This window comes from Phacochoerus africanus, chromosome 16 (assembly GCF_016906955.1).
Source record: "Phacochoerus africanus isolate WHEZ1 chromosome 16, ROS_Pafr_v1, whole genome shotgun sequence".
NCBI lineage: Eukaryota > Metazoa > Chordata > Mammalia > Artiodactyla > Suidae > Phacochoerus > Phacochoerus africanus.
In genome coordinates this window covers 19,989,540-20,015,838 of record NC_062559.1, presented here as the reverse complement: position 1 = coordinate 20,015,838, position 26,299 = coordinate 19,989,540, and the positions used below count along the sequence as shown (strand labels likewise).

The 26,299-nt window shown below is 43.0% G+C and overlaps 1 protein-coding gene across 2 annotated transcripts in view; it reads right to left on the bottom strand.

Moving 5' to 3' along the window:
- The window catches only part of RBM28 (RNA binding motif protein 28), a 34,547-nt gene that overhangs the window by 7,336 nt on the left and 912 nt on the right, over nt 1-26,299 (bottom strand). The window contains exons 1-15 of one of the 2 annotated variants that reach the window (XM_047763400.1): nt 23,703-23,789; nt 22,369-22,527; nt 21,978-22,072; nt 21,497-21,572; nt 20,972-21,064; nt 20,103-20,174; nt 18,566-18,746; nt 18,255-18,397; nt 14,341-14,407; nt 11,463-11,572; nt 7,609-7,682; nt 6,731-6,866; nt 5,683-5,747; nt 3,311-3,469; nt 240-389 (exon numbers count right to left, since the gene is read on the bottom strand). In XM_047763400.1, coding sequence (XP_047619356.1) covers nt 240-389; nt 3,311-3,469; nt 5,683-5,747; nt 6,731-6,866; nt 7,609-7,682; nt 11,463-11,572; nt 14,341-14,407; nt 18,255-18,397; nt 18,566-18,746; nt 20,103-20,174; nt 20,972-21,064; nt 21,497-21,572; nt 21,978-22,072; nt 22,369-22,486 — 1,539 coding nt within the window. In that variant the 5' untranslated portion in view covers nt 22,487-22,527; nt 23,703-23,789. Of the gene's footprint in view, nt 1-239; nt 390-3,310; nt 3,470-5,682; nt 5,748-6,730; nt 6,867-7,608; nt 7,683-11,462; nt 11,573-14,340; nt 14,408-18,254; nt 18,398-18,565; nt 18,747-20,102; nt 20,175-20,971; nt 21,065-21,496; nt 21,573-21,977; nt 22,073-22,368; nt 22,528-23,702; nt 23,790-26,299 lie in introns of those variants that run through there. The other variant, XM_047763399.1, reaches the window with a different exon arrangement.

Below are 26,299 nucleotides of genomic sequence, written 5' to 3'. Positions count from 1 at the left end.
GCAATGAGCTGAGATGTCCCCCCCCACCGCTCCCCGCCTTCTTGCAAGGCAGAGGTTGTTGCTACTTCACTCCCCTTAGAAGCCAAGGGGCCAGTTCTGCAGGCAGCCGATCCCATTCAGGGTTCCTCCTGATCATCCTACCACCTGAAGGGCTGCTCACTCCCTCCCTTGCCACTCTCACCCACCACGCCAATGTGAGAGGGCTTTCTGCAAATGTCTCCCCACAGGAGGAGGCTCACCTTCTGAGGCCCAAAGATTTCTGGATTGTTGTTGATGTGGCGCAGGGCGGCCAGGGCATGCTCGTGCTCCTGGAACTCTGCAAAGGCGTAGCCCAAGGACTGACCCTTAACTTTCCCATGAGCTCCTTTGAGGTCTCTCATCACCCGACACTACGAGTAGAGCAGAATAAGAAAAAAAATCAGTAATTGCAGGATGAAGATGCTTAACAGCTTCAGTAAGAAGTTAGGTTATGGGAAAAAAACAAAAACAAAAACCCAAAGACAAAAAAACAAAAAATCAGGTTATTGGAACAGTCTCCATTTAGATCGTCACCACCAGAACTGTACTGGTGGAACACTTAGGAATGCCTGTCTTTATTAGAAGACACCTACCGAGAGAAGCAAACAAATGAGATATTTTCCTGTTTTTTGAGAGTTTATAGACATCAACAAACACCCACGAATAAGCATGTAAGCAAAATAAACTTTCCAAGGAAAAATTACAAAAGCTAACTGTTGAGATGACAATACATACTAGGTAAGAGGTACATGGTACTCGATACTCGAGGTTGTATAAGTTAACACTGAGGCGGAAGCACTGTCTACAGATCTCATCACTGAAGAAAGCACTCAGAAAGGATATTAGTGAAGAAGGAAAGGATGAAGACCTCGTGGTTTTAAATCAGAAAGACAATTCAGGGAGTTCCTGATATGGAATAGCAGGTTAAGGATCCAGTGTTATCACTGCAGCAGTTCAGATCACTGCTGCAGTTCGGGTTCAGTCCCTGGCCTGGGAACTTCCACATGCTGCAGGTGCAGCAGAAAGAAAGAAAGGAAGGAAGGAAGGAAGGAAGGAAGGAAGGAAGGAAGGAAGGAAGGAAGGAAAAGACAGACAGATCAGGCATGGGGACGATGCTGCCCAACATACAGCCTCAGGAAGAAGCTTTAGCTGTCTTTGCTCAAAGCTCAGCTCCTCTCTGATGTGACTTCCCCCGAAATCCTTAAGCTGTGAGAGGCATCCTGGAGCACCCAGGAACAGTAGGATATTTGGGAAAAACAGATCGTTTACATGTTTTTATTCCTGGAAGCTAAAGTTGTCAGATAAAGTAGATATTGGGGACACTTGGATGCTGCATTTGGTCCATGTCCATGTCTTCTCTGTGCCTAGAACTGTACCATATGCTCTAGGCACATCAAGAAAAGCATAAAATGAGGCCCTTATCCTCAAGAGGCTTACTGTCTTACTGAGATATTATACTTCCACATTTGAAAGGATGAAAGAGAAAATTCAACATAATGCAAATAATGTAAAACACATGTACATTTCTTTAAAAGATGACACATTTTAAATGGGCAGACACTAAGTACTGTGGGTGTTGATGAGAGATTACACAACTGACCCCTCTGCCAGTAACATTTTGAACAGTTTTATTGAAAGTGGTATCAGCCGTGTGCTGATATTGTTCAGTCTCTCCTGTAATTCCCTAAACACCAGTACCATACGTTCTAAGAGACTTTCCAGGAGTAGGAAAACAGCTTATGCTGACGAATCAGAGCAAAGCAGATTCATAATACATATATATATATATATATGTGTGTGTGTGAGACTGGGTCACTTTGCTGTACAGCAGAAAACTGACAGAACATTATAAACCAACTGTAATAGAAAACAATAAAAATCATTATAAAATTTAAAAAAAGAGAGAGAAAACTATGACTCAATTACTATGCCAGGAACTGAGAACAATGAGCTAACACCTGCTCTCAAAGAGCTCGGTCTGGCTGGGAGCAAAGACTGACAGATAATTATAGGACAGTGTGGCAGTAGATGCTATGACAGAGGTATGCACACAGTGCTATGGGCACAGAGCAGAGTTTTCTGTACTCACTCAGAGCCTAACCAAGTCTTAGTGTAAGGAAGTTCCTATCATGGCTCAAAGGTTAATGAACCTGAATAGAATCCATGAGGACGTGGGATCGATCCCTGGCCTCGCTCAGTGGGTTAAGGATCTGGCATAGCTGTGGCGTAGATCGCAGATGCAGCTTGGATCCCACGTTGCTGTGGCTGTGACATAGGCGGGCAGCGACAGTTCTGATTCGACCCCTAGCCTGGGAACCTCCGTATGTGGTGGATGTGGCCCTAAAAAGACAAAAGAACAACAACAACAACAACAACAACAAAGTCTTAGTGTGAAACCAGAGTTTGTCCAACGCAACTACTGAAGACCCAGGTGGCTCCCTGTGCTCACCGCAGGGCACTGAACCCTCTTACTACTGGGGAAGAGTCTAAATGGTAGAGATATGCTCTTCTAAAGAGCAAAGCACAGGAGTTCCCATCGTGGCACAATGGAAATGAATCTGACTAGAGGCCATGAGGTTGTGGGTTTGATCCCTGGCCTTGCTCAGTGGGTTAAAGATCTGGCGTTTGCTGTGAGCTGTGGTGTAGGTTGTGTGGCTTTGGAAAGCAAAGAAGAAAAAAAAAAAAAAGCAAAGCACACAGATTATTTTCTCTGCAAGAAAATTAACATTACAGTACCTGGTATGCTGAGAACACAGCAGGTATCCAAAAAATGCTTGCTAAATTAATTCACGAGGGCAGAGACTCCCCCACATTCTGCTACAATTTTATCAGCTGTGAAAGGTAGTTCTTAAAATAGGGAAATAAAATTTTTTTTTAAATCAAAACACCATGAACAGAGTTTCCTGGTGGCTCGGTGGGTTAAGGATCTAGCATTATCACTGCTATGGGTCAAATAACTGCTGTGGCATGGGTTTGGTTCCTGGCCAGGGAGCTTCTGCATGCCATGGGTGTGGCCAAAAGAAAAATAAAAAAGAAAACTGGCGAACTCAGCTTGTCTGCTGACAATGTGTCCAAAAGAAAATCTGTTGATCTGCTAGTAGCATAGCCTGAACTACACTTGATCTGACCCAGGATGAGAACGGAAGTTCCGAGGCACAGTAATTGAGACATAGTTTTCTCTCTTTTTAAAAAATTTTATAATGATTTTTATAAAATTTATAAAATTTAATAAAATTTTATGATTTTTATAAAATTTATAAAATTTTATAATGATTTTTATAAAATTTCTCACCTCCTTGATGCGCACTCCCTTCTCCCCTCTTGTGGAACTCAGCAGCAGCTTTCTGAGCTGCTTGTCATCCACGGCCTTTGGGAGATTATGCAGGCACAGCCTGGTCCGGGAGACAAAGATATTCTGGTCCTTGAGTTTCTGATGCTTCAGCAGCTCAAACTGAAAGAACAATCCATTGTTAAATACATTACAATCCAATCCCTTTACAAATAAAAGCTCATAATTCCAACAGCAAAGAATCATAACCTATCCAATAACATATAGGAGAAAGGAGGGAAATCAACCCCCCTGCTGCTTTCTGATGCCCAGTACAGGGAAAGAAAGGTTCATGGAGGCAAGACGGTGGGCAAGTGATTAGACAGACCATGGGCTCTGGAGTCAGACTGAATTAGAAATTCAACCCTAACTGGAGAAGTCACATGAAACCACTTAAGCCTCAATAACTTCACCCGCAGAGCAGAACTATAGATCAAAATATAGTATCAATCTCTGAGTGAGGCCAAAATGAGGTAATGTGCACAAAATCCCAATTTCAAACTTGGCCCAGAGCAAGTAACAAAAAATATCGTGGTTAACATCTATGTCAAGCCCTTACCTACCCACTAACTCTTAACTAATTGTTTAGTCCTTCCAAAAGAAAATGGAATTTATTTAAAGAATACTTGAAAGAATGTTGCCCTGTCTCAACTCTGCCACCTTGAGGCAAAAAAAGTCAATGGCCATAGCAACAAATTCTGCTTGTAGAGGCTCAACTATGCTACACAAAGCACAAGTCCCAGGCAATCTGTCTCTAAAGTGAAAGGATGACTTTCTTCTCCTGACTTGTTTGTTAAAATTAGATCAGTAGAGAAAAGTTTTAAATTTTTTCTCTTATCAAGTCTTATTCCTGCTGCTTCATGTTTGGTGAAGGTCCTAAAAAAATCACAAAAATAAACACTCTGGAAACAAGTATTTTACAGGACTTTTTTTTTTTTTTTTTTTTAAGGCCGAGCCCACAGCGTACAGAAGTTCCTGGGCCAGGGACTGAATCTGAGCCACAGCTCAACGTACGCCACAGCTGTGGCAATGCCGGATCCTTTAACCCACTGAGCTGGGCCAGGGACTGAACCTATGCCGATGGAACCACCCAAGCTGCTGCGGTCAGATTCTTAACGCGCTTCGCCACGGCAGGAACGCTCTTAAAGGGCTAAATGAAGAGGCTATCACCCCTAAACTCAACAGCGTGACTTTTCTCTCAGGAAAGGCTGTGCCTACTGGGATTTAAAAGGTATACAGTGAGTTTTTTGCTAGAAAAATTCATTTTAAGGGAAAATTAAATGTGTCACCATCACATTGTGGTCAGAAAAGGGGTACAATGCCCCCCCAAATCATATTCCCAGATGCTCACTCCAAAAAAATTCAAGAACACTATCTAGAAACCACCCAGTAAAGACATGCTGCCCTTGCTATCACTATAGTCTCATCTCTGCCCACCGTCTTCTGCACTTTCAGGTTATATAGCTAATCTTGTTAATGACTATGAATCTTTACCACTCTAGGCTGGCTTAGCTTTTTGAATATAAGCTATATAGGCAAAAGTAAAAATTCCTGGAATAGACATTACCAAGCAGCAAAGGATCTCAATAGTATCAGTTATCAGTGGAAATGCCACAATATAGTTTTCCTAAAATGATTTTATAATCTGGAGATACCACACTGCCCCCCCCAAAAAAATCAGGCATCTTCACTCTCTCAAGACCCGTATCTACATAGAATTAGCTCAATTCCTAACTCTAGGCCATTCTGATATTCTTTATATTATTCTGCATTTATATTGATACCTAATTACATACAGCTCAAGTTTCCCATGATCTAGAAGCAGACTATTTAGCAAACATTTACTACTGAGTGTAAGGAAAATAATCACATGTAATGCTGCCATATTATGTACAATGCTGGGCTACTTGCTGTTTTAGCTGGGTGCTTAATCTCTTTTTTCTCTTTTTGTCTTTTTGAGGACTGCACCCGTGGCATATGGAGGTTCCCAGGCTAGGGGTCTAACTGGAGCTGTAGCCGATGGCCTACGCCAGAGCCACAGCAACGCAGGATCTGAGCCACGTCTGCGACCTACACCACAGCTCACGGCAACGCCGGATCCTTAGCCCACTGAGCAAGGGCAGGGATCGAACCCGCAACCTCATGGTTCCTAGTCGGATTCATTCCTGCTGCGCCACGACGGGAACTGCTGGGTGCTTATTTTCTAACAATAGTGTAGGAAGCACCTCTGACCGATACCTGCCTCTTTGATGAGCACTTCCTACATTCAGTTATTCTCATTGATTGATTTATATGAAGTCAGGCAGAACCTAAAGGCTGGTGCCTAATCTACTCACTCGTTCTCTTTTGGCCATATCAGCAGCACTCACACCCTCTGCAGCCTTCGTCCCAGCACGAATCACTGCAGAAAGAGGGAAAAAGGCCAAGACATCAGCAAGGGACTTTTCACTGAGCAATAAGAGGAATGTGATTTGAATGATGCAAGCTCTTTGTACAGGGCCCAGAGGACTATGCTGGCCAGGACATAGTGGCATCTGGGTAGGGCCAGAAATAGGCTACAGGGCTAAGTTCTTGTCTGTGAGCTGCTCTCAAGGACTAAAACTCTGAACATTTTGTGATTTTGTTCCTCTTTCCTCTCCTTCCCCTCAAAAAATTTCATGAACATGCCTAGGTGGAAAGGACTAGAGGAAGTTCTGGAAATGAGTGCACTTCAGGCATCTGGAATGCAAAACATGTTCTACCTATAAGCCATCCTTGGAATTTCACTGCTCATGTATTTGGCAGCCATTCTCAGTGGTGAGATAAGTGAACCTAGAAAACGGCCACATCGCAACACTGGGCCTGGTCTCAAAGGCCAACAGCCTCCCACTTCCTAGTCCAGGCTGTGCAGCTGTGCAGCAGATGGCACTACTGTGTGACCTAGAGGAAGGAATTCTTCTCTTTTCTTAAAGCTAATTTCTGATTATCTTTCTGACATGAAGGGAAAGGTATTCAGTGCATAATTAAAATCCATGAATAATCCAAAAGAGTAATTTTAGTCTTAATTTTCAACTCCCTCACAAAAGCTATCAGAAATGATGACAAGAGGCAAAGGTAATCTGAGTTCTTCTTCCCTCTTTGCCCTGCTAATCCTCTGATGGAAAGGTCCAAAGGCAAGCAGGCAGAAAGGAGAACAGGACTGGGCCATGCCCAAACTGGGTGAAGGCTTCCTAAGAGAAAGCCCCATCTGCTAAAGTGGAATTACAATATATCACTGTTAAAGAGGCCATAGGGTTTTTATTTTTAGCTGGAAACATGCCCCAAATGTACTGTTGCTGGGGTCACTGTCACAGCAAGGGGCCAGCTACTCAGAAGCCTGGTTCATGTCTCCCTGCCACTACTCACAGCCTTCTCGGGCCAGATAGAGGTTCCGAGTTCCCGTCGGCTTCTTCACCTTCTTTGTCCGGAGCTTTGCAGCCTCATCACGGGTCACTGCCAAGTCAACCTTGAGCTGACGGCCATCCAGTTTGAGCCCACCACCCTGTAAGATTGCAACCTCCCTCTTAAAACCCACAATGAGTAACAAGGAACACCAAGGAAAGGGAAAACAGCAAACCCCAATTATGCTGTGGAACCCAAACCCCAAGATGTTTTAGCCCAGCTGGCTGCAAGGGATCACTGAGCCTAATGATATAGAGTTCAGCTGTGCGAAGGCCACATGTTCATTTATTTTAAAATGAACAAAGTAGGCCTAAATTGAGGGAAATGATCTATAAACAGGCGAATTTTTGGTAGTCTAAAGAAAACTAATGAAATGGTAGTGTTTACTCAGGAGAATTTAAGAGACCATGGCAATACAGGGTAACTTAAATTATACCTGGTTAAAAATAGACAGAAAAATTCTCCATCATTTACACACTTTCTCAAACATTTGCTCCACTTCACAGATGGCCTTAACCCCTCCTTGTCCCAGTCTTTCATGTCATCAGCCGAGGGTAGAGACTGACACACACAGAGTGATCCATAAATAATTATTATATCTGCTTCCTCACCAAAAACTAGGGACAGTGATTGTACTTAACATACACCCATGGGGGTAATGTGAGGATTAAACAAGGTAATGTGTGTAAACATCAGTGCCTAACACACTAAGGGCTCAAAAAGTGTTAGCTTTATTATTATTACATCATTGACAATAGTAACAAAAGCTTTGTGTAAACCTCAGATGTTCCCCTGGAGCCACAGTTGCCTAAGTTACAGGGTAAAGGAAATGTCTTCCTTACCTCAGTCTCTGGAGAAGCAGCTTCAAGGCACTTCTGAGCTGCTTCTTGAGTCATAAATTGGGCAAATGCACAACCTGCACAGACAGACAAAACTAAGTGAGATCCCAAACTCCCATGGCCCACCAGGAAGCCCAGTGGCACCCTGACACAATATGGATGGGACAGTAGCATCTTTTTGTTAATTACTATGAGATTTAACTAATACACACTGGGTCAGGCAGTGTAAATTCAAAGGCAGGTAAGACAGCACACCTGCTCACAATGAAAGAGTATTATTCCTTCGTTTTTTCCAATGCTCCTTAAAACTTTTAGTCTCACCATCTCACTCCTTAATAAGAAATATCCACAAGAGGAGTTCCCACTGTGGTGCAACGAGATTGGCAGCATCTCTGCAGCACCAGAACACAGTTTTGACCCCTGCTCTGGCACAGTGGTTTAAAGGAGTCAGCATTGCTGCAGCTGTGGCATCGGTCACAACTATGGCTCAGATTTGACCCTTGGCCCAGGAACTCTATATGCCGTGGAGTAGCCCAAAAGGGGGGATAAAAAAAGGAATATCCACGTGAAATACTAGAGAAATTCCAGCCTAACATTTAATTCAGCATCATTTACTATGTGCCTGTTAGAGGACTAAAAAAGCAAGGCCGCAAGCACTTAACCCTGAAATTAATTACAGATCTCACTGTCATCACAGTCACTGGGGAGGCATCAGATAAGGACAGAGATGCCTCTTGGAGTAAAAGTCTCTGGCCTGTATCCCATGAATACAGTAGTGACCAGAAAGCCATGAGCTCAACTCTTGACTCACGTTGTAGAATTTCCACAAGCACAACTTTCATTGGTTAGAAGCAGGGCCATTCAACCCAGCCTAATTTTCTGCTATCGATAAAAAAAAACAGCTTTTATAAGAGTTCCCTGGTGGCCTAGAGGTTAAGGATTTGGCAATCTGCTGTAGCTAGGGTTCAGACCCTGGCCTGGAAACTTCTCCATACTGCAGATATGCCCCAAAAAATGACTTTAAAAAAAAACGGGGTTTTGGGGGGTTGGTTTTTGTTTTGTTTTTGCATTTTAGGGCCACACCTGCAGCATACAGAACTTCCCAGGCTAGGGGTTGAGAATTAGAGCTGCAGCTGCCAGCCACAGCCACAGCAAGGTGGGATTAGAGCTGCATCAGTGACCTACACCACAGCTCAAGGCAATGCTGGATCCTTAACTCACTGAGCAAGGACAGGGATTGAACCAGCTTCTTCATGGAATACTAGTCAGTTTCATAACCCACTGAGCCACAAAGGGAACTCCAAAAAACCCCAACTTTTATAAGCAAAGGGAAAAAAAAGTTCACCTTACAGTAAACTCCAAAAAAAGAAATATTAGGTTTCATAATATTTTGTTAGTATTCCTTTAAACTTTAAATATTCCCTCATATATGAAAACAATGCCATATTTCCTAGACCTACTGAGGCACTGATCTTTGAGAACAAATGGCAACAGACTAACTGGAAGGACATGTGTCAGGCCAACCCAAGGTCACCATCTAGTGAGGTCATCCAGGCACAACCAAGTGCCCCATCTGCCAATCCTCCACTCTCATCTCCACTACAGTACTGCTCAGGTGGCAACTTCCCCCAAATACCTGAATGCCTCAGGAATAAGGGCCATGTTTCTTGGCTGTCTATATCCAGAGCACCTACCCTAACATTCAGCATTAGTAGATACTCAAGAGGAAAAAGCAAATAATATAGAAAGAAACAAGGAGGTAAATGTTTCTAAGGGGCAGATTAGTCTATTTCGCCAATATGAGGAAAATAGGTATTTCTCTCTGAACGGTTAGGAATTTTATCATTGGGAATTCCTGCTGTGGCTCAGTGGTAATGAACCCAACTAGTATCCCTGAGGACTCAGGTTTGATCCCTGGCCTTGCACAGTGAGTTAAGGATCCAGAGTTGCCATAAGCTATGGTGTACATGGCAGAGGGAGCTCAGATCTGGCGTTGCTGTGGCTGTGATGGAGGCCAGCAGCTGCAGCTCCAATTCGACCCTTAGCCTGGGAACTTCCGTATGCCTCGGGTACAGCCCTAAAAAAAAAAAAGACAAATTAAAAAAAGAATTTTATCATTGGAATTTCCAGGGTAACTACTGGGTTCAATCTTAACACTTCCCTTAAGTCTTCAGGTAATACCTAACCTTTCTAGGCAGTCAAATAGCATGCTGACAGGATGAAGTGTAGGTGGAGGCCAAGGTTATGAGGGTAGGCAAAAAAGGCCAAAAAATGTAATATGAGCTAGGGAAAGACAATGCATTATGAAAAAATAATGAAAACTATGCTTATTAAGACTATTAACTCTCAGCTGTAGCTCCGATGAGACCCCTAGCCTGGGAACCTCCACATGCCATGGGTGCAGCACTAAAAAGACAAAAATAAATAGATAGATAGATAGATAGATAGATAGACAGACAGACAGATAGATAGATAAAGTCAACTCGGAGTTCTTGTTGTGGCTAAATGAATCTGACCAGTATCCATGAGGACGTGGGTTTGAACCCTGGCCTTGCTCAGTAGGTTAAGGATCTGGCATTGCCACGAGCTACGGTGTAAGTCACAGACACAGCTTGGATCTGGTGGTGTTGTGGCTGTGGCATAGGCCAGAAGCTATAGCTGCAATTCGACTCCCAGCATGGGAACTTCCATATGCCAAGGGTGCAGCCCTTAAAAAAAAAAAAAAAAAAAAAGTCAACTCAATGTTACTGCACCCAGAAAAGGATAAGGGAGATTATCGAAGTCAGGTAATATCCTACAGTATTTGGAACATCCCATGCGATTCTAGTTGCCTGTTTTCAGAAAAGCATGATGGAAATAGAGAAAGTACAAGAAGCATAACTGAATATCAGAGCTGAAGACACCTTAAGTGATTACTCTAAATGAACCCATTCATTTTACACATAAGAAACTGAGGTCCACACTGGTTTGAATGAGTGCAAAAAAAAAAAAAAATCACCTAGCTAGACTACGGTTTAGTTGGGATTAGATCCCTAATCTCCAAAAAGCAGTTTTCTTTCCATTATACTGCCTAATTTATATATTTTTTAGCTGAGTAAAAAACCAAAAATGATCAGGCTTCATCAATCTGGAAAATAAGGAGGTTTAGGATGGAGGGAATTAATCCATGGATAGACTCCAGAGAGGCCCCAAACACTCGGAAATGGCATTTTTCTGAGGAGAAGGTTCATGGTTTTTGCTAGATCTCAAAGGAACTAAGAACCAGAATGAATTAAGAATTCATTGCTTTTGTAGCATGACTGCAATTCACAAAACTAAAGACTATAAATGGGTTGAAAAGATGTTTCCCTAACATTAGTATATCAGAATAAAGAATCCTCAAACTTTAAGCTCAAAAGAAATAGCTTTAGGGACAAACAACCCAGGACAGCACTCCTGCTTCATAGCTTTCCTTCTGACTATTGCCACTACAACAAAGTTTCTGTCAGCTTCCACCTCTAACAAAACCAATTGAAAAATATCCCAGTATTTTCAAGAAATGTGGACTGATTAATACCCATGAGATGCTATCACATTTGAAATTCAAAGAATAACAAATGGAATTCATTACCCCAAAATAAATAAACAAGAGCTTAAAAAACTTAGACAAAATTATGGCTGGCAGCACTATTAGAGATGCTGAGTTTGACACCACAGAAGACAAGCTCAGAATGTCCTTGGTGCTTCTATGGACCACAGAAACCCGGATGGATGGTAGACCCCTCTGAATGGCACACATTATGCTCTTGTGTAACCTAGTCAGTGCCCATGGCAGTGGTCTCAAGCCTTTTAGGGCCTGACCAGCTGATAGCAAATACCTTTAGAATGCTCTGTGTCTGGATGCAAGACGATGCGGACATATTTAAGATCTCCAAACTGCTGGAGGAGCTCCCCAAGGTCTTCTTCCTCTGAGTCAAAGGACAGGTTTCTAAGGAAGACAATCGGGTTGGAAAAAAAGTCAACTTACAAAAGTGAGATCCTGGAGTTCCTGCTGTGGTGCAACGGATTAAGACTCCAACTGCAGGAGCTCACGTCAATAATGGAGGCAAGGGTTTAATCCCTGGCCAGGTGCAGTGGGTTAGGGAGACAGCACTGCCATAACTGTAGGTTGCAGCGGTAGCCTGGATTCAGTCCCTGGCCTGGGAACTTCCATATGCCATGGGTGCGGTCATCAAAAAAAAAAAAAAAAGAAAGAAAGAAAAAAGAAAAAGGTAAGATCCTGTGTCCCAGAATGAAGTGAGTGACTCGGACGTCAGCTGGAGCGGCTCCCTTGCTCACAACCACCCTCCCTCATTCAAGGACAGGACTAACAGGGGTGGTCCCCAGTGGCCAGGCCTTCAATGTATGACTGCCCGTCGCCCATAACTGACTGACCTGCCTCTGTTAACCGGATTCTCTCTCCCAGAAATTTCAAATTTGAACAGACATATACAAAGAGCAGAAATTACAGATGTAGATCCACTTCAAAACAGCAATGTCCTACTTGAGGGAAACTCGGGAAGCTGAAAATGTCCTCTATCTTGATCTGGATGCGGTTACACAATATACACACATCCACATAAAAAGATCTATGCATATAGATGGTTATACACATGAAAAATGTCACCGAGTTGTACATTTACATTAAGGCGCTTTACCGAACACATTATACCTTAACAAGGAAAAAAAAGAGGAGTGTCTTCAGAGAAAAAGACCCCACAGTTTTCTGCAGGAAGGGGCCCAGAACTGTCCAGAGTTTCATCCCCTCCTTGACGTTTGCTCTTTGACAGCTCTGATTCTGTGAGTTGCGCCAATGTTCAACCAACAAACCCGCTTTTTTGCTTAAATTGGTTGAAATTAGTTTCCCTTACTATGACCAAAAGACTCACAGAGGGCTAATGAGAAGTCAAATGCTGGTCTCTCCATGTATACATTAGCCATATTCTCCTCTGTGCTGCTATGAAATCCAGATTTCAGTTAAAATTTTACAGAAGTCAGAAAATCCTTCAAACAATAACTCAAAACCAAACATGGTAAAGTTTACTAGCTAAGAGCAAAAAAAAAAGGAAGAAAGAAAATTACTATTTCTCTCGATGGGATTAAAAAATGTTGGAAGGAGATTTTGTTCTACTAAATTACAACACAGTGTAAAGATTCCTCATTTCCTAGCTGTGCGTAGCCTTCCAGGGGTAAGAAAAACAGTCCCAAATAAATATCTACAATTTTGCTTCTCTTATACTCAGTTAACAACCCTATTAACAATTCTATCTCATGGACTAACCAAGATAAAAGAGATGGTCTGCAATAAGACACATCCTAGCTACACTCGTTCTTCCAATTTGCCTCATTATGCAGATAGCTCTCTCTCTTCCATCCTTTTACTTCCCTAAGTTCTTTTTGAGTTAAAAGATTTATAAGGAATGGTATCCTTGATAATAGGGTCACAGCTTCTAAGTGTGACACTCCTTCTTTCCTGTTACACAGAATCCTCTACAAATACAAAATGGAAATTCCAGATAACACAGTTTAAAAAAAAAAAAAGATTAGAGAGAGATACACTGTAAAGGGAGAAAATGGACTACAGCACAGCATGTATAGGTTAAGATCACCTTTGTAAACATTCATAATACAGCCATGTGTATGGGTGCTTCCTGAGTAGTGATTAAGGTTAATTTTTGTGTTTTTTTGCTCATTTATTTCCTAAATTTCCTACAGTAAATGTACATTACCTGCATAATAAAAACAATCTAAAAAGACTGTACAAGAGGATAAAATAGACATCTTCAAAACAAGACCCAAATGGCCCAAGCACAATGGTACTTAAGAAAGGATGAGAAAATTCCCCCCTCCCCAAAAAAAGGATGAGAAGTTATGCCAAAAATATCTCGACCTCCTAAAGTCAGTAGGACTAAAACAGCAATGGCAACACAGAGCAAAATCAATCTCCCTCCTTCAGTTTTCCAGGAAATAGATGGGATGCCTTACTTAACTCTGGGCACTCATTCAGAAGATAAGTTAGGCATAAAGAAGAGCAATCACTTGCGGCAAGTGGTATCACCCCTCCCAGCACTCACCCTAAAACAAAGGCCAGAAGCAAGATGTTTCTAACAGTTGAAGAACTAATTTGTTCCAAATGATGCCAACCCAATAACAAAGAATAAACTCTGAGGACAGATAAGATGTACAGACCCCTGCTATTTATCCTCTGTGTATAGTTCTGATTCTCCTACATTTCTTTTTTTTTTTTTGTCTTTTGTCTTTTTGTTGTTGTTGTTGTTGTTGCTATTTCTTGGGCCGCTCCCGCGGCATATGGAGGTTCCCAGGATAGGGGTTGAATCAGAGCTGTAGCCACCGGCCTACGCCAGAGCCACAGCAACGCGGGATCCGAGCCGCGTCTGCAACCTACACCACAGCTCACGGCAACGCCGGATCGTTAACCCACTGAGCAAGGCCAGGGACCGAACCCGCAACCTCATGGTTCCTAGTCGGATTCGTTAACCACTGCGCCACGACGGGAACTCCTGATTCTCCTACATTTCTCATTGTGTGGCATGTTCCTAGGGCAGGTGTGCTAATGGTCTTAGATGCATCTAACTTTTGGGCGGATCGAACAGAATTAATGAAGAAAAAGAAGAAGAAAGGGACTGAGGGAGGAAGAAGAGAAGAGAAACCTATGCAGGCAGCACAAACAGCAGTTCTCAAGGTAGAGAGTCATACCTGATAAAGACAGTTTTCCCTTCATTCACATCAGAGGGTAATTTCCTCTTCTTCTTCTTCTTCGAGCCTTGTACATCCAAAGTAAAAAAGAAAAACAGCAAACTGAAATAGACTAGTGCAAATTTTTTTCTTTTTTTCTTTTTTGTCTTTTTGCCTTTTCTTCGACCGCTCCCACGGCATACGGAGGTTCCCAGGCTAAGGGTCAAATCGGAGCTGTAGCTGCCAGCCACAGCCAGAGCCACAGCCACGCAGGATCTGAGCCGTGGCTTCAACCTATACCACAGCTCACGACAACGCCGGATCCTTAACCCACTGAGCAAGGGCAGGGATCGAACCCACAACCTCATTGTTCCTAGTCGGATTCGCTAATCACTGCGCCATGACGGGAACTGCAGACCACTGCACCACGACGGGAACTCCAGGCTAGCGCAAATTTTATGACAAAGGGCTAACTTTTTAAATATATAAAATCATGCATAATCTTTAAAATTTCAATTAAAAATGAACAAAGGGGAGTTCCCGACGTGACTCAGCAGTAATGAGCCCAACTAGTATCCATGAAGATGCAGGTTCGATCCCTGGCCTCACTCAGTGGGTTAAGGATCCAGTGTTGCCATGAGCTGTGGTGAAGGTCACAGACAAGGCTCGGATCTGGCATGGCTGTGGCTGTAGCATAGGCCATCGGCTACAGCTCTGACTTGACCTCTAGCCTGGGAACTTCCATATGCCACAGGTGCAGGCCTAAAAAGACAAAAAAAAAAAAAAAAAAGAACAAAGGATATGCAACTGAATATATGAAAAGATGCTCAAACTCACTCATAATTAAAGAAAAACACAGCACAAGAAATGAAATATTCTTTTTCACCAGCAGATTGGCAAAAAACAAAAAAGACAGCTGAACTCCATTGTGGTAAGAGTGTGGGCAAAGAGATTCCCATACACGATTGTGACTGTGTAAACTTTCGGAAAATACAAAACCTGTAGAACATTTGAGGAAAAAACACATGTACATTCGTATATGATTATATATACATTATATTCTATATAAGTGTATATACATACATGTTTTTGCTTATATAAAACCATTAAATATCTTTGGATACAAAAGAACATTGGTTGTCTCTGGGGAGGGGCCCTAAGTGGCTGAAGATCTGGGCTTAAGGGAAACAAAGTGATTTTAAAAGTAGATATGTATGCTTATACATACATTGAAAATTTCTGGAAGGATACAAAAGAAAGAACAGAGGTTACTCCAGGGGACTACTGGAGGGCTGGTGAGAAACTTAACTTTCTATGTTGCACCATTCTGTACTATATTTGTAATTTTCTCACATTATTATATATCAATCTGATCAGTTTTTTCAAGTGAAAGAATGGTAGGACAGCTGCTTGTAGAATGCAAGGTCTCACAGTTCCTTCAGTGTAAAAGCTTCTTTGCTTCTAAGATGGAACTTCCATATGCCCTGCTCTCCTCCCAGAAAAAGCTTATTTCCTCGGATTTCTCGTTTGGTCAAATCAACATGTCAGACTTACAGAAAAGGGAGAAGGGAGACTTGACAAGTGAATAAAAACCTCCACCCAGACAAACTAAAGGACCACTCCCTGACCACCGCTCAGGCTGTAATGACCTGCACCCTCAATAAACGAGCTCAGTTTACACTCAACCCTTCTAACAAAGGTATCAATGTGGTTTGGCTACAATTTTGCAAAAGGCCCCAGGAGATCCTTTATCCTCATTTCAACTGAAAATTGTCATTTATACTCCACTCCAGCACAGAACAGTAACAATGATAATATCTTAGTACAAGTCTGATATTAGCAGTACAAGTAATTTAATCTTCAACAACCCTTTGCTGTTATTAGCCCTGTTTAACAGATGAAGAAACGGAGGTATAAAAAGGGTCAATAACTTGGCCCAAAGTCATACCTCAAGAATGAAGCAGAGACAGAATTTAAACCCCTATGCCAAAACAGGCTACGCTTGTGATCTCTGGGAAATGTGGGGCTTTATTTTCTCATACGCACTCCTGTTCACCCAGCATCTAGCACTGCGGGCACTCTGAATCCTGCTATCTGACATGAGCGTGTAGTAACAGTAAAAGCACTTTTTCTCGTGACAGGTTCAAAAATCACTGTCACATGAAGCATGTATTCCAATCTTTCCAAAGAGCAAAAACATGGGCATCTACACACAACATGGGAAGGTTGTGTGCCAGAAAGTGCTCATTCATCAGTTCCAAACTGGTTCATCCACATTAAAGGAAAAAAAAAAAAAAAAAAACCCTCTGAGAGTTCCCTGGTGGTCTAGTGGTTAGGACTCAGTGCTTTCAGCACTGCAGCCCAGGTTCCATCCCTGGTCTGGGAACTGAGATGCCACTTCAAGCCACTATATACCACGGCCAAAAAAAAAAATTCTAAAAAGCGTTTTTGCTTACTTGTTTTCTTGCCAATTCTTTGTGACTGAAAGTTGTGGGCCAGATCAAAAGCTCCTAGAGAACAAGAATTTTTTTTCCTTCACTTCAGCCCAGAGCTTAACATCAGCAAGTGCTCAAGAAATGCTCCTTTTAAGTGAGTATGAGGAGGGGACTTGTTTCACTGAACCGAACGGAGTCGTGGAATGCCAAGATGACATTTCAGTCAGCAGAACTCAGAGTGCCTCCGCCTCCATCCCTGTGCCCACTAAAGGCAGAAGATTTTGCCAGCAGCCATCTTGCATCTAACTTAATGAGACTCACACTTTTTAAAAAGATTGTTGGAGAGGAGGCATGAAAATCAGAACAAGAGCAACCAAGGCAACTACTACTGTTCAGTGCTTACTGTTTGCAGGGTACTCTCCTAAATGTCAGGAGAGGAGAAGCTCTAATGTCCAGTCACAGATGAAGTAAGGGGGATGCGAGAGGCAAGTACTTGACCAGAACCAGTTGGCTAGAAATAGAAGAGCCAAGACTTGAACCCAGATGATCTGACTCCTAAGCCCCGTGGAGAAGACTGCTCCAAAGACTGCGCTTTTCTAGATCAGAAATTCTGAGTTCAGTAGTTTGTTGCTATAATAATGGATTATTTTTCTGCTGTTGCCAGTCTCCATCCTGGAAGGCAGCAGCAATTCAAGTACCTCTGACCCTGAGTGGAATATACTAAGCTGATGTTCTGAGATTTGCTAACACACAGACACACTTAAAATAATACCTCTAATCACTGAGGGGCAAAAACACCATCTTTGGGCTTTCACATCTACTCCATATAATCTGTGTTTACAGTCAACAGCAGTGACGGAAAAACACAGGTGTCTTCTTATCTGTCCCCTTCTGAGTTTGTTACATTTAATACAATGTAATTTGAGTACAGAAACAATTTAATAGAATCCATTTTGTGGTCAGGAGGCAATATCCTATTTATCCAGTTATTCAATCTACTTGGGATAATTCAGAGAGAGAGAGAGAGACAGTGCCTCAGCATTAAGATAGGTTTTAAATTCCCTAAGAATTGTAATCCTGAAAACGACACCAAACTCATTTTAAAAGCAAAACCAAAAAACCTTCAGAAGAAAGGAATATAAGAAAGGAATATCTTCCGTATTTGACAGAGCACTTTAGGATCCTATTTAAAAGGAGGCATGAGGAGTTCCCGCCAATGCACATCGGGTTAAGAATCTGACTGCAGTGACTTGAGTCATAGCAGAGACTCGTGTTTGATCCCTGGCCTGGTGCAGTTGTTAAAGGATGTAGTGTTGGCGCAGCTGCACCACACGTTGCAGCTGTGGCTCAGATTCAGTCCCTGGCCTGGGAACTTCCGTGTGCCTCATGTGTAGCTATAAAATTAAAAAAAAAAAAAAAAAAAAAGAGGCCTGAGCTGAACATGCGCACATTTCTCAGTAACTTATCTTAAATTTAAAAGTGTCTAAGAAGATGCCAAACCTTCCTCCTCTTGCTCTTCGGTGCTGGTATCACTCTGAGCCAGCTCCTCTCCATCATCAAAACTATCTCCTTCCTCCAGGTCACTGTCATCATCAGAAAGCTCCTCTTCACTGCTTTCGGCAGGCGCTGCCCTCTTGATTGCTCTGTAATGGCACAGAGCAGAACTGAGGACCTGGGCTGAGAGGGGGACCTCGTCGACGTCGCTGTTCAAGTCAATTCGGCAGTGATGGGGGCAGGGAAAGACAGCATTTTCCTCTCCGGGAAAACGCTGAATCTTCCTTTGTTGTCTCAGAACATCCTGAGTCACTTACCTCTTCTGAATCTGCACAGGCTTGGTCACCTTTGGTCCCTTGGTCTCCTCCTCTTCATCATCTTCCTCTTCCTCACTGTCCTCACCACTCTCCTCCCCCTCCTTCTCGTCCATATCTCCTTCTTCCCTGCCATTCTCTTGACCTAATTCCTGATTTTCAGATCCAGGCCTCTTCTCCTCACCTACACAGGTGGTAAAGAAAGTGAGAAACTCATTCAGTATTCAAAACAAGGTTATTTAAACAAGAACGACTAAAACCCCCGAGTTCCTAGTTCCTTTGGTTTTATAGAATCTCATCTATTTTTCTTACTGTACATACATAACAGGAGAAAGTATAAGGAAAAAAAGCAAAAACCAAACAATAAAACGCCCTCATCACTGAGATTCCCTCAAAGGCCATCCACTCATCAGAGGCCATAAGATTAACCTGGCTCAGAAGGAGTGAAGTAGCAACTGAGCATCTGCAAACAGCCAACCTCATGCACCACCACCACGAGTACCCTAGAGCCCGCCTTGAACTCAATAACCTCTGGAGTTCTGTTCTCTAAGCTCCTGGTGGCTTAAAAGCCATTGTTTTCAAGATAAAACTCAAGTTTTAAGTTTCCCTATTTTTTTTTTTTTTGTCTTATTGCTATTTCTTGGGCCGCTCCCTCGGCATATGGAGGTTCCCAGGCTAGGGGTCGAATCAGAGCTGTAGCCACTGGCCTACGCCAGAGCCACAGCAACGCGGGATCCGAGCCACGTCTGCAACCTACACCACAGCTCACGGCAACGCCGGATCGTTAACCCACTGAGCAAGGGCAGGGACCAAACCCGCAACCTCATGGTTCCTAGTTGGATTCGTTAACCACTGGGCCATGACGGGAACTCCAGTTTCCCTATTTTTAATGCTCCATCACTGCCTGTTTCGAAAAAACTGGGAAAGGACAGCTAGTAGAAGCGACAATGAGCTGAGGCCCCACTCCTCACATCCACGCCCAGAAGCAAGCTTAGATTCAAAATATCCTGGTTGTGGGGATGAGATCACCAGGTGGTACGAGAAAGACTAACAAAAGGGGAGTTCCTGTCATGGTGCAGCAGAAACAAATCTGATTAGGAACGATGAGGTTTCTGGTTCAATCCCTGGCCTCACTCAGTGGATGAAGGATCCGGTGTTGCCATGAGCTGTGGTGTAGGTCGCAGATGCGACTCAGATCTGGTGTGGCTGTGGCTGTGGTGCAGGCCGGTGGCTACAGCTCTGATTAGACCCCTAGCCTGGGAACCTTCATATGCCTCGGGTGTGGCCCTAAAAAGACAAGAGACAAAAGACACACACACCAAAAAAAAAAAAGACAAACAGGTTCTGGGCTCATTTCTGAATTCCAGTAGGAACTCAGAGCTTTTCAGACTCCTCAGACTCATTCTTTTCTTTAATCTTGTGCTCCAGCCCAATATTCTCACTGGCGAGCAGGTTCCCCTACACTTTCATTGTAGGTGAGACTATTTTCACACTCATTCCAGGACATACAACCCGTCTTACCCAAACCACCACATCTTACCTGGGGCAGAGGCAGGCTGTGTATTTTTATATTTATCCTTCGCCACAGCCCAATCCACAGCCACTGTCCGCCCTGTCAGACAGAAGAGTAGCATCAGAAAGGCTTTCTTCACTTTAGTGTTCCTGTCGCCTATAAATGACTTCCTATTCACCAAAGACAGTTAAGGAACCAAAGGAGACAAAGAAACTGTCAATTCACAGAATGCTGATCCTAAAATAAAACTCCTGATAGATGCCTATTCTTTAACCTTTAACTTTTTTATCAATGAACAGCAGTTTTGCCTTTCTACACAGCCACTACACCCGGGATAAGACAGAGTTAAAAAATAAACAAATAAATAAAAGAAGAATCTGAACAGTGCTTCCAGTTAGATCAAGTTTCCAGTTATACTAGTAGCAAAAGGCAAAACAGACCATCTGGAATAATCTGCATGCTACTCATAAGTTAGGCAGTCTCTAAGCCAGACCCTTCTTTAGGCACAGTACCTGGTAAATCAATTCTCAGAGTAACCTCAGTCAGTTAAAAGTCCACAGATGCTGAGCAGTGATCATAACCAAGACAGAGGAACTTGCAAACCCCATATTCCCCAGACAGCAACCTGCATCTATCAGGGATTATTTCAGGGACAATTTTTCATTAGGGATTTAAAAGGTCATTCATTACCAAAAACAGAAAAGAGAGGGATGGCATGGGTCAAGTTTAACCCCGAGATAAAGTACTAAATATACTTCGCCAAAACAGCTTCTATATTAGCAGTGAGACCCTCAACAAGGCAAACACCTTTTGAAAATGTAAAAAATGGGTTGCCACGCTAATTTGCCTAAACACCAGAACCACATGAGTCAATGGTATGTGTAAAGAAAACTTACCTTTTATCTCCTTCATGTTCATGCTTCTGAGAGCCTTTCCTGCTTCTAGGAGGTTTTTGAACTGAACAAAAGCAAAACCACGCATCTTTCCATCTGTGTGCAAATAACAAAGAAGTGAGAGGCAGCAGGTGGGGACCCGATACAGACTAAGAAGGACATTATGGCAACCTGGACTGGCAAAATGGCCCAAATCCTGCCAGCTGACCAGCCCCTTGCTCAGAGCAAAAGCTGATGTCCTGAGGAGGTTACGTGACTCAGGCCTGGTGAGAGCAATGCATTTTCTCAAACTGTAACTCATTTTCTTAAAGTAGCTCTGATGTAACTAAAAATGCCATCAGGAAACTAAACACTGTTATTTGAGTTTTTATAACTTGTCAAGCACTGTGCCTGATACTATATATCTCAGGGGCTCACAAAGTATAATGTAAACCGTGTATTTCTATTTCAAATGGTGTTTACTTCAAAGGTAACATGGAAAAAGCCTATTAAGTAAAATAATCCTAGCTAATTAAGGTTTGCTAGTACCTGGCTTCCTAGGGATGTTCACTTCTAGGACAGCTCCAAATGGAGCAAATACTGTCTTCAAGTCATCTTCTGAGCACTAAAGCCAAAAGGGAAGAAAGAAGAAGAGAGATTATCACAGCAAATAAGTGCAAAACATAAACTACTAAATTAATCATTAAGAAGAGCTTGAATATTTTCACTCTTTTAAATGCTGAAACTGGGACATCAAACATTTCAGAATCACAGACATCTTGCTTTGTATCTAAAAGGCAAAAAGGACAGACAGCAGAGAGCTTTTCCTGCTCTCCCCTTCTCAGCGTTTGTTTCCCCAAATGGAAGGCTTTCTGTCCTTAGCAAGTTCTTGTTTATTCAGGCCCATTTTCTGAATTTAACAAGGCTCAGGTCTGTTCCAGAAGGACTTAAGCCCAAGTATACCATATGAGGAGTGCAACCAATGAGTATGCCTTTAGAACACTCACTGCTAGTTTTCTTTGGCACTCACCTTAAAGCTCAGGTTCCGAATAATCAATCTGGCTTTCTTATCTGCCACTTTGGCTTTCTTAGGCTTAGGCTGCTTCTTTGGGGACTCTGAGTTTTCTAAAAAATAACAAGCAATGAGATAAGTCTGTATGCCTCTAGGCTCGGAACATCACAGGGAAGAAGCTCCTAGCAACAGGTGGCATTTACTACAGGGTTAAGAATGGCAATGCCTGGGAACATCAGGTTTTCCAGACTTAGAAGTACCCAAAAGGCTTAAACGAGTAACAAAATACACTGGATGATTTTGGACATCAAAGAAAACTCAGGAAGTTTTAAGTCTAGAAATTACCCCCAGTGCCATTCCACCTCCACTTCAATCTTGAGGGAAAACTCTTCAGTTGCTAGAAACTCACCGTTTTTCCCCTTTTCCTTTGACTTGTTCCTCAGTTTTTTCTTGGCAACAATCACGTTGATCTTGCGACCTTCGAAGGTGGTAATCTCCTTGAGGGCCTTCTGGACATCTTCCAGCATAGAAAAAGTGACGTAGCCAAAGCCACGACATGCCTTGCTCCCTGGAACAGTATGGGTACAGGGGAGACAACAGTAAGCCAAAGATCCCTAAACCAGTAAATGCCCACAGCCCTATACTAGCAGATACACAGCCAGGCCAGCCAGTTATCAGTCTGCCAGAATTCTCAAGAGGGAAAGAAACATGGTTAGCATGAGTGGCCCCTTCCCCACTTTGTTCAGAAATTGCCAGGCTTCCTCTTCTAATGTGGTGTCTTCGCTGTCAGCTCCCTCTCTTCCTCCTCCTCTGAAAATCTTGAGAACACAGAGGACCCATGATATACATGACACCCCAAAGAAGAACTCATTGTCAAACAGAATGCAACATCACCAGAGAATGCAGGAAAGGTAAGTATGGTAGCTTCAAAAATTACAATGAAGTAATTCAGCTGCCCCTCCTCAGAACGAATCAGCAATGAATGCCAGGGGCCCTGACAAAAGAACGTCAAACGGTAAACACTGCTTCAGGAGCTGCAGATACTATGACATTACTACCAAGCTTAGAAATCAACATCAAATTCAACCTTTCCAAAGTGGCTGGAAATCTCTCATCTCATTTTATCAGAACACACCAAGATGGGAGAAGGGAATATTATCATTCCTTCTTTCCAAATGAATCATTTGAGACAAACAGTTGCAAATACTGACATAGCCCACTTTTGCCCTTTTTGGTATGCTATTTTTTTTACTTTAATATTTTTGTGTAGTAAAATTTTAAGTAGCTTAGTGCATCAAAAAAGAAAAGGTCAGGAGTTCCTGCTCCGGCACAGTGGGTTAAGGATCTGGCATGGTCTCTGCAGTGCCATGGGTTCAATCCCCAGCCCAGCACAGTGGGTTAAGGATCTGGCATTGCTGCAGCTGTGGTGTAGGTCACAACTGCAGCCTGGATTCCACCTCTGGCCAGGGAATTTCCAGATGCCATGGGTACAGCAAAGGAAGGGAAAGGAAGGGAAGGGAAGGGAAAGGAAGAACCAAGGAGTCTGCCTACTACCCAGAGAAGAAACAGAGCCCACACACTCTTTCACAACTACACTCTAACCTACTTCAGGATACAAGCCCTCTAGGATGGAATGCTGATCCACATAAACTGGTTCAAGATGACACTTGTCCCTAGAAGAGCACACTGTGATCTGTTTCTTTTCTCTTGGAACTCCTTCTCACAAAAGCCTGCCCCACTCACCTTTCAGAAACAGAACAAGAGGAGCTGCTGCTATAGCGCAACAGGGTTGGAGACGTCTCTGCAGCACCAGGACACAGGTTCAATCCCTGGCCCGGCACAGTGGGTTAAAGGATCTGGCGTTGTCACAACTGCTGTGCAGGTCACAACTGAGGCTCAGATCTGATTCCTGACCCAGGAACTCCATATGCTATGGGGTGGCAAAAAAAGGAAAAAAAAAAAAAAGGAGAAAAGAAACAGAACAAGAAAAATCAGGACACTTCCTGATCAGTACAACCAAAATAAAGCAGCTGAAATATGGAGTTCAGTGACAAAACAAAAACATGTGCTCACAAAAACACTATGCACTGTTGATGTCTGCACAAAGCACTCTCAGTTACTTGAATATTAACAATAATCCTGTGAAATGAGAGGAGGTTAAGTGGCATGTCCAAGTCACCACTACTGGCAAGAGCTCGTCCCACACCCCTTCCCTCCCATTCCATCAAGTGCAGCACTTAATACACCTGGCTGTCTGGACAGCAAAGCAGGGGTGTTTTTGGTTTTTTTCTTTCTTTCTTTTTTTTTTTTTTTAATCGGAGCTTCTGTTAAAGTGTAGACTACACACACAAGCTATAGGTAAGGTTACATGAAGCCTATGTTCCAAAGACCCAAAGGAGAATTCCCATTCAGAGGCCTGTTCTTCCCTGGAATAAAACCAACCACTGTTGGGTAGCATTTCTCAAACTGCTTTGATAACCCACAGTAACTGAGAGTGGACCCAGGACATATTTTTACATAAAACCCCCCAAAAGTTTTATGAATACCTATCCTTTATCACATATGAATATACTCCTATTTCACTTAATAACAAAAAACCCCTATAGTCATAACCCACTCAAGACCCACTAACGGACAACATTCTGCTGTTTAAGAAACATTTTTTTCTTTTTCTTTTTTTTTTAACAGCCACACCTGTAGCACATGGAAGTTCCGGGCTAGGGGCCAAATTGGAGGTGCTGCTGCAGGCCTACGCCATAGCCACAACATGGGCTCTAGGGTGCACCTGCGACCTACACTGCAGCATGCATCAATGCCAGGTCCTTAGTCCACTCAGCAAGGCCAGGGATCGAACCAGCATCCTCACAGACAGTATGTTGGGTTCTTAACCCACTGAGCCACAGAGGGAACTCCAGAAACATTTCTGTATAGCACTCTCATTCTCTCACTCACCCATATCTATACTTAAAATAACAAAGAACCAGGCAGCGGCTGTGGTTTGTAGAGCAATCAGAGCCTTGTTCACAATCCTAACTTTAACGTCTGTTACTAACAAACTAGAGGATAAGGATGGCTTGGTTATTAGCACACTGTTAGCCTGCCTACTCACATACTCAGGTACCAGGCGGGTGGGGGGAGATGAGTACACACGATATTACTTTCCACCAGTTGTTCTCCTGAAAAGCAAAGTGGCAGCCATCTACAGAGACATCCTGATGACTTGGAAGGAAGCTAAATGTATGTTCTGGGCAACATCAGGTGCCTATCTCAAATGGTCCCTTGACACAGTCTAGATAAGAGGAAGGAATACTTCTACAATTAAAACCCTTACAATTCTCCCTCATTCTAACATGCTAACCCTCCTTCACACTGATGCTATGAGCATCAAAAAGAATGTGAATTATACAGGACTATTCCAAAAGTCAGTACATATCTCTAGCAGCTCAAGCCAAAATGTTTGAAGTTAGACTTGAACTTGACTCCTTGACACTGCTTTTTCTCATACCCCACATTTGATCCATCAGCAAATTCTTTAGCTCTACTTTTTTTCTTTTCTTTCTTTCTTTTTTTTTTTAGGGCAGCACCCTCGGCATATGGAGGTTCCCAGGCCAGGGGTCGAAGCAGAGCTGTAGCCGCTGGCCTATGCCACAGCCACAGCAATGCCAGATTCGAGCCACATCTGCTACCTATACACCACAGCTCATGGCAATGCCAGATCCTTAACCCACTGAGCAAGGCCAGGACTGAAGCTGCATCCTCATGGATACTAGTCAGATTCGCTTCTGCTGAGCCACGAAAGAGACTCAGACTCTACTTTCAAAAACATCCATATTCTAATCACTTTTTTACCACCTTCAATGCTACAACATCTGGTCCAACACCATGATCTCTCACCTGGATCACCACATGAGCCTAACTGGTCTCCCTGCTTCTGTCCAAGTCTCAACACAGCAGCCTGAGAGAATCTTCCAAAATGGGAAGCCACATGATGTTTACTGCTCCATGCTCAAAACCAGTAGTTTCCCATCTCAGAGCCAAAGCCAAAGTCCAAGATCTCATCTGCTAATTCTCTTCTTTCGCTCACTGTACTCCAGTCACCCAGGTCTCCTCGCTGTGCCGCCAATATACTATTCACACTCCTCTTTAGTATCCTTCCGCTAGGCTGCTCCTCTGGCTGAGAAATAAGTGTTCACACTCTCAAATCCCTAAGGCCTTCCCTGGGGACTCCCCGACCCCTCTCTCTACAGTTTCCCCACCAACACCACACATACATACAGACACTCACTCCCTAATTTTCTTATTTTAAAATTATTTTTATTTTTTATTATTTTTCTCCTCAA